This window comes from Muscardinus avellanarius (genome assembly GCF_963383645.1).
Source record: "Muscardinus avellanarius genome assembly, chromosome: 9".
Classification (NCBI taxonomy): domain Eukaryota; kingdom Metazoa; phylum Chordata; class Mammalia; order Rodentia; family Gliridae; genus Muscardinus; species Muscardinus avellanarius.
This window is the reverse complement of record NC_137795.1, coordinates 88,155,674-88,164,430: the sequence shown is the minus strand read 5'-3', so window position 1 is coordinate 88,164,430 and position 8,757 is coordinate 88,155,674. Positions and strand designations below refer to the sequence as shown.

General features: G+C 51.6%; 1 protein-coding gene across 1 annotated transcript; it reads right to left on the bottom strand.

The window, feature by feature from the left end:
- Positions 1 to 6,253: 6,253 nt before the first annotated feature.
- LEP (leptin) lies at positions 6,254 to 8,450 on the bottom strand (the record flags this gene model as incomplete). Its single annotated transcript, XM_080701042.1, has 2 exons — positions 8,301 to 8,450; positions 6,254 to 6,613 (listed from the first exon to the last, which is right to left on the bottom strand). Exons 1-2 carry the CDS (start codon positions 8,442 to 8,444, stop codon positions 6,254 to 6,256), a joined length of 504 nt encoding a protein of 167 aa, XP_080557168.1. The 5' UTR covers positions 8,445 to 8,450.
- Positions 8,451 to 8,757: the final 307 nt, after the last annotated feature.

Sequence of the window (8,757 nt, the reverse complement as noted above, 5' to 3'; positions counted from 1 at the left end):
CCACACTCCCAGACCTATTTTATACTTTTTATTTGGAAACAGGGTCTCACTAAGTTGCTGAGAGCCTCACTAAATAGCTGAGGCTGGCTTTGAACCTGTGCGATCCTCCTGTCTCAGCCTCCCAAGTGCTGGGATTACAAGCGTGCGCCACCATGCCCAGCTGGGGTATACTTTCTTAGGCATGCAGAAAGCTTCCAGTACAGCATCTCCTGGAAGGTCTTGCTGGGTCGACCTGGCTGTCTTCTCTCTGGATTCTGCAAGGGCAAAGTCCTGCCTCTGGAACTTCAACATGGCTGCTCGCTGCCCCTAGACTCTGTGGGGGAGACCTAGAGAACATCTGAGGATGGGGACAGATCTGAGAGGACTTGAAGAAGCCTGGGCTGCGGCTTCCACGGAGGAGGTACCGACATCTCCAGACCTCTGCTCTGGGGACCCTCTTACCAAGGCATCCTTAGTGACAGTCACTCAGGCTTGTGACTATCAGAAGCAAGATGGCTCAGCCTTTCCTAAGTGGTCCACCAAAGGCAGACACATGTCCATAGGCTCTGGTCCCCACCTCAGGCAGGTGGAGGATGGGGTAGATCATAACACCTGCACCTGTCTAGGCCCATGGGGACAAGGACTGAGTTCGGCTCTGCACCCTTGGACAGTGTCACCCCACACCTTGGTATTTTGTCACATAGATGCCTTTTCTCTGAAGTATCACCTCTGGGAACTCACAGAACAGACTAGAAGATCCTGGCCTCAGGATGAGGACACAGGTCCATGCTCAGGACCTGGTGCTGAGCCAGTGCACAGGGTAAGCCCTGGTGCCCCCAGGGTGGCCTCGGGCACAGAGCGATGGACAGGTGGTGGCAGCAGACTCCAGGAGTGAGAGGTGGGACTCAAGATCTTTTCAAGCAAAGACATGAATGTCACAGGACTCCAGAGAGCATGGGATGTCCGGGTGCAGAGATGTGGGTAGGTTTTTCTTCCCTCCCTCCTCCTATTTTCTGGGTTGCTTTCCCAGCCTGGATGGTTCACACAGGGCTGCCCTGCCTTAACGAGGGTGGGCATGTGACCCAGGCCTGGCCAGAGAGAGCCTTCCCTGCGGTGTCACGGGCCCCACTGACTGAGAAACAGATGCTCTTCTCCCGTGGTCCTAGGCACTGAGGACCTCATGAGCCTAGAGTGCTGGACCTGGGAGCCACCTCTGCCATACACAGGCGGAGCGCTGCCTGGGGAAGAGGAAATGCAGAGGGAGGGTGTCGGAGGTGGCCAGTGCCAAGACTTTATCAGTGTGAACTGATACAGTCTCTCTCACTCTTAGTACTGGGGATTGAACCCGGAGATGCTTTTCCACTGAGCTATACCCCTAGCCCTTTTTATATTATTTATTATTATTATTATTATTATTATTATTATTATTATTATTATTTTGATACTAGGGATTGAACCCAAGGGAATTCTACCTCTGAGCTACATCCCCAGCCCTACTTTTTATTCTTTCTTTTTTTTGTGTGTGTGGTATTGGGGATGGAACCCAGGGGCATTCTACCTCCGAGCTATACTCCTAGCCCTATTTTTTATTCTTTATCTTGAAACAGGGTCTCACTGAGTTGTGGAAGGCCTCACTGAGTAGCTGAGGCTGTCCTTGAACCCAGCTCCTCCTGTCTCAGCCTCACAAGTACTGGGATTATAAGCCTGCGTCACCACGCCCGGCTTTTATTTTTATTTTGAAACAAGGTCTCAGTTACTGCACACTGGCCTCAAACCTGCAATCCTCCTGTCTCAGTCTCCAAAGTATAGGGATTACAGGCGTGCACCATCACCCTAGATCCAGTCTCTTCTTTATGTAGGTCGGTTGACCTAGGTTCCTGTAATCCACAATTAGAGGAGTCCTGACTGGTACAGAGGCAGCCACTTCCCCCACTGAGGTGGCTGCAACCACATCTGAATAGTCTCCCCTTGTTCAGGAGCTTGGGGCTCCCTTTCCTCTCCCCCAAGCTAGTACACAGGTGCAACGGACTGAATGTTGTGTCCTGCCACAATCCGTGCGTTAAAATCCTAACCCCCAAAGTGATGGCATTAGGAGGTGAGGGGGTCTGTGAAGTGATTAGGTTACAAGGGTAGGACCCGATGAGTGGATTAGCACCCCAGAAGCCCACTCACTTTCCACTGTGTAAAGCAATACATCCTGCAGTCCAGAGGAGGGTCTCACCAGAGCCCAACCCTGTTGGGACCCTGATGCAGGACTTCCAGCCTCCAGAACCGTGAGAAAGAAATGAAGCCTTTGCACTTCTCGCTTAGTGGAGCTTTGCCAGCCTAGGCTGACTAAGATAGCTGCCTTCACACATGGTAGATGAATGAACATCCTTGTGCTCCCCACAGGACCACTGCTACTGAAGGCCTGGTGCTCATTGTGAGGGAAGGGAAGGAAGTTTCCCTTAAATCCAGACGCTGTGCTGGGTCATTGTCTCATTCAGTCCCCAAGAGATACCAGCAACTATTTTTGGCAGGGGGAGTGGTCTTGAAAATTACCCATGATGACTGCCTTTGACAGCCCGGGCCTGCGTCCCCCGGGGCCTGGGTCCCTCGTGAGCTGCGGGGATGGCTGTCCCTGCAGCAGGCCAGGTTGCGCTTCTCTACCCGGTGTGGTCTGTCATTGGGCTGCATGGTTTTTGATGTGTTTTATTGTTGTTTGCTTGGATTTTTGTTGTTCTGTTTCAGTATTTGGTTTTTAAGTACTCTGGTGCTTCTTACGGCTGGTTTGCAGAGGCACGCTGCCTCTGGTACAGAATGTGTTCCTTTGCCAGCTCTGGGCTCGGGGTAATCCTTTTGCCTGAATAACTGGCGGCTGGCTGTGGCCAAGCCCGGGTGGAGCTGACCCCGGCGATGGCTGGATGCCAGCCAGGCCTTGCCCTGTCACACACAAACAGCTCTCCCGAAGCCCCTCCATGGCGGACACGGAAAACAGAGATCAGGGGGCAAAGTTAATTTATTAGACTTTTTTTTTTAAAAAAAACATTTTTTTGTTGTTACAAAAAAAAAAAAGACAACCATTTGCATTCAATAAGTTTTACACTTTGGGTATAAGCCACAGTGCCGGGTTTTGTGAGCAAAAGCCTCAAGACAACTCGGCCAAATGAGGTGGGCGAGGTGACCTGTCATGGTTCCCAAAGCAAGTATGACCCTGGTCACCACACAGCCTCTGCTCCAGAACCTGGGACTTGGAACTTTTTTTTTTTTTTTTTTTTTGGTGGTACTGGAGATTGGATCTACCTCTGAGCTACAATCCCACCCTTATTTTATTTTTATTTTGAAACAGGATCTCACTGAGTTGCCGAGGGCCTCACAGAGTTGCTGAGGCTAGCCTTGAACCTGTGATCCTCCTGTCTCAGCTTCCCAAGTGCCACTGTGCCCACCTCATGATTCTTTTCATGTCTAACTTCTGTGTCCCACTGAGCCCTTCAACATATCCTTTCTCTTCCCATCTCCTCCCATCTCCTCCCATCTCCTCCTCCTCCTCCTCCTCTTCCTCCTCCTCCTCCTCCTCCTCCTCCTCCTCTTCCTCCTCCTCCTCCTCTCCTTCTCCTTTTCCTTCTTCTTCAGTGGTACTGGGGTTCCTGGAAATCCTTCTACCTCCAGGCTACACTCCCAGACACTTATATTTTTAAAAAATATTTTTATTTGGAAACGGTCTCTTAAGCCAGCATGGCTGGCTTCGAACCTGCGCGATCCTCCTGTCTCCGCCTCCCAAGCGCAGGGATTACAAGCGTTTGCCACCACGCCTGTCTCTTTCTCCGCCTTTCGCTGTCACTCACAGCTCACACATTTCACCTCTGCGTCTCCACGCACTGAGCTTCCAACAAAACAGCCTTCTCCCCACAGGCAATCTACATCCCTCACCTCCTTCGAAATCCACCCTCAGATTCCTGTCTTCTGGTAACCACTAGTGGCCTCTCCCGCCATCATCAGGCTCACATCATCAGGCTCACAGGGCACCCTGGGGCCAGAGGACCTAGGCTCTAGACCAGGTCCTGCCACCTGCTGGCTCTTGTGGTCTCAGGTACAGGCTAAGCACCCCTCATCTGAAATGCTCCCAAACCCTAAACACTTCTTGAGCAATGACATGATGCCACGAGTGGGAAATTCCACACCATGAAACTTTGTTTCATGCGCAAAATTATTAAAAATACTGTATAAAATTACCTTCAAGCTGTGTGCATAAGGCATATATAAAATATAAATGAATTTCATGTTTACACTTGGGTCCCATCCCCAAGATATCTCATGATGTGTATTAGAATATTCCAAATTCTGAGAAAATAATCCCAACCCAAACACCTCTGGTATCAAGCATTTTAGAGAAGGGATACTCAACCTGCATTCTCTTATTTTTACAGGTTTAGTTATCCTGCATCCACAGGATGTACTACACAGCCATAGATGCTAACATGCCCTGAAAGGTCTAAAATGCTACGGAGTGCAAGCAGGGTTACCTGTGGGCCCCTAGGCACTGCCTCCCTCAGCTCAGCCACTTTCCACCGGCTGAAGGCAGCACTGGGCTTTCAGCTGTTCGGCACCACCGTGGCGAAGCTGGCATTGCGGCACACAGTGAGTAGGGTATTACCGTAGGGATCTGAGTCCCTGATTTTTATGTCTGTTTGGTGAGCTTCTCTAGCCCACAGCACCAGTCAGCGCTGAGCACGCAGCCGGTGCTCAGTGTTAAAGTGTACTACTGCTTTGATTCAAATTTCCTTGGGCGGAGCCACCATCGAGAGAGTGATGGTGGCACCGTGGCGGTAGGATGATGGAAAGCCCAAGACTCCTTGTTCATCCTCTTGAACGGGACCTCCAGCTGAACGTGACCTCCAGCTGAAGCTGGCCGCCTGGCCTGGGGTCCTGACACTCACTCACCCAGCGTTCCCAAGGCTCAGGGCAATCTGCTAAAGGATTTCACTTATGCATTGGAATCAACCCCCCCCCCCCAAGAATGGGTGGGAAACATGGCCTCACTGTGGATGAACCAACCAGATAAGAACCACAATTTCACATACAAACCCAAAATAGGAACACTGCCATGTGATAAACTCAGTGTGGGATCAACTCTGGACTACTTGGAGGGGCACACCAGAGACCCCTGCCTTAGGGATCACCATCTTGAGTGTGGGACCCTCATTCCCTGAGCTCAGTACTACCCCCAACAAATGGCCTTCAGCTGTGGCACCCTCTATCCATGGGTACCTGGCAAATTCCAGACCCCCCTGCGAGAGGACTAGGGCTCTAGGCCTGGTCCTGCAAGAGTCATCTCCTTTATTCTTTTCCCCCAAACCACCGTAGGTGGATTTGAAATGAGAGATTAGAAAATGACCTCACCCCTTCCAAAAAGCCTACCCCACAAATGTTATTCAGAAAACACATTCTGGATCCTTTCTTTCTCTTGCCACCAACACATCCACCCTCCACCCCCCAGGTGCACACAGCTACATATCACACTTAACAAAACTCATCTTCTTTTAAAAATAACCCCGCCCTCAGGTATTGGCAATGCCATTGCAAACACGGTACAGTAAAGTCAGTCACAGTAGAAGCAGAACCAGTCACTAGAAGAACTAACCTGAGCGCCACCTCACTGGCCCTTGCTCGGACCATCCCAACCCTCCAGTCACTCATGGTGGGTTTGCTTCAGGCAGACCCACCAATGGGATTGGAAACAGCACCCCAGACATCCCCAGGCCTGGCTGACCCCAAAGCCAAAGCCTGGGAAAGCTGGTGCTTCGCCTCAAATCTGTCCAGAATAAAATACATAATAAATAAATAAGTGCTTGCGACTTGTGTTGCTTGGGAGTTTCCAGCTGTGTGTGGATGTAGCCTTCAAGGTACTCCCCAGAATTCTCAGATGGAACCTTGCTCTGAGAAGGTCCCAAGGCCCTGCCCATTCCTTCCTGGAATCACCAGGTTGCGCTGAGGCACATACTGAGAGATAGGATGGGAGGGAACAGGATGGCTTCAGGCTGAAGAACTTGGTTAGACTCTCAGGTACAATCCACTCTGCTCGACGGGCCCCCTTCCGGTGAGCATGGAATCATGCATCTATCTTTGGTTTCAAGCAACGTGGCGTCTTACGCCTTTGGAAGGGGCTTAGAGGAGTGAGAGAAATGGACAGAGGCCTGCATAAAGGATGTCCACATGAGGCTCTCTTCTCCTGCAGACACCTGGAAGCCAACATCTCTTCCTTCTGCGTGGTCCCTGGAAGAGCAGCCTCCAGGCTTCAGCAGCCGGGGCTGAGGTCCAGCTGCCGCAGCATGTCCTGCAGAAAGCCCTGCAGCCTGCTCAGGGCCACCACCTCTGTGGAATAGAGCGAGGCTTCCAGGACGCCGTCCAGGCTCTCCAGGGTCTCCAGGCCTCTGGTCTGGGGCAGGGGGCAGCTCTTGGAGGAGGCCAGCAGGTGGAGAAGGTCCCGGAGGTTCTCCAGGTCATTAGATATTTGCACCACATTTTGGGAAGGCAGATTGGTGAGGATCTGTTGGTAGATTGTCAGTGTCTGGTCCATCTTGGACAAACTCAGGACATGGTGGAGCCCAGGAATAAAGTCCAAACCGGTGACCCTCTGTCTGGAGGACACCGAATGCTGTGCAGGAGGAAGAGGAAGAGGAAATGTTTAGCAAGTGGGCAGAGAAGCCATTTTCCAAGGCCCTCTGCCTCCCTGTGATCGTGGACGCTCACCCTTTGGGGTGCCTCCTTTCTCCTTCACCTTCCTAGTCCAGACCCTCGTTTCCCGTGCCCACGTCACCTCCAAAGTTGGCTGCCTGCCTGCCCCAAGCCCCTACCCTCCATTTTCGATTAATCTTCTCAGGTCATTCTTTTCTCCAAATGTCCTCTGTGAAGAACCAGCCATGGCTCCCTATTTCTTACTTAACTGAGTCTCTGTTCCTTCCCTGCCGCTGCCATTCCCTTCTACCTCCAGCAGATCCCGCTCTTCCACTCAGGTTCTCGTGTCGACCCCTCTTTAAAGGGTCAAGGTTGCACCCCAGGGGGTGTCCTGCTCCTGTCTTCTGTGACAGTGACTCTAGTTTGCAGAGGGGCTCTCCCCACCCCAAAAGCCATAGCACTTGCTGTTGACACCACCCAAGTTGGGGTTCTCTGGTCTCTCATGAGAGCCTTGCCCAGTGATGATTTTGTGAGGAGACATAGAGGGTTTCCTCTATAAAATGCCCAAGACTCTGTCTAGGTTTGAGCTGTCCCTGCTCCTGGCCACCTCACTTTCCTCTGACCACTTCCTCCCGTTGCTGGACACCTAGCCTGGACAGAAGATGTGGAAGTCTCCAGGGGCTGCCGGTGTGTGTGTGTGTGTGTGTGTGTGTGTGTGTGTGTGTGTGTACTTGCTTTTTATCTAGTTAAAGTCTTACCCCAACCTGGCGGGGACCACACGCCATCCCATCGTTCAGATGATGAAAGACACTGAACGATTGTCTCAGGTCTTGCACACAGAGCAGATGGGCGAAGATCCACACTTAGTCTTCCTAATTCTAAAAACAGACCCATCTGGGAACGGGCTGGAGGTCTCACTTGTCGGACCCCAGAGAAAAGACCGGGGTGGGCAGTGACAGCTGTGTGCAAATAGGCAGAGGGCTGAGTGTGAAAGAGGACAACTCCCTGCTCTGTGTGGTCCTGAAGGACAGGCAAGCAGATGGAGAGGAGCTGCAGCCTAAACGCTAAGACTCCTGAGGATTTGTGTGTGCAGCTGGAGGCGGGGCAGAGGCCCAGCAGGCGCTGCTGGAGGTCTGCTCGCCCGCGATGGGACACCAGGAACTTATGGCGCCTTCTGGTCTTGGGCCCTAGGATTCCAGGAAGGAGAGGGAAGGAGGCAGAAGGGGAGGAAGAGGGCAGGAGGGAGGAATCAGCCTCAGTTAACCTGTGAGCTCTGGGTTTACAGTGATAGTAAACACAGGTGGCCTCATGATATCGGAGAATGCTATGATTTTTTTTTAATGGACTCATATGCAATGAGTCCATTAAAACTTAGAGTGGTTTAGAAGTAGAGCCACTCAGCCCTGAATCCCAGCAGGCAGAGGAGCCAAGAGAAGCAACCAGAGAGAACCGGAGTCCTGGGATTTCTTTTTTTTTTTTTCTTTTAATTTTTTTTATTGGTGCATCATATGTCCTGGGCTTTCAAAGCCTCCTCAGTTCTAGTAGGTGCCTGGCATTCAGAAGGTGCTCAGTGAGATGCTTCCTGGATGAGCTGGTTCCAGCCTCATGAGGACCAGCTCCGGGCTGGCCACAGCTCCACTGGGTCCTCCCACCACAGCTCTCCGTACCGTGTGTGATATGTCACTGATCCTGGTAACAATGGTCTTGATGAGGGTTTTGGTGTCATCCTGAACCTTTCGGATGGGCACAGCTTGGACGTAATACAAATAGGGCCAAAGCCACAGGAACTGGCACAGGCAGCCACAGCGCATTTTCCTTCCTGGGATGTTCTTCTTGGGCCTGAAAACAGAAGGAGTCACATGTTGCGAGAGGCCTGCATGTCAGAACACGTCCATCTGCCCTGCTACCGGCTGCTGGGGGTGGATGAGAATGAGATTTGCTTTCTGCCCTGGCTACCATTAAAGTCAGAGGCAATTCATTATCTAGACCTCTATTAATGAAACTCATCCCCCTGGGAAGAGAACTATTGCCTGGTCAATAAAACCACAATGATGTGTCCTATAGACCACAGAGCGGCTGAGCATGGTTCTCTTTCAAGGCCCAACCGCTAAGGTCTGCTTTGAA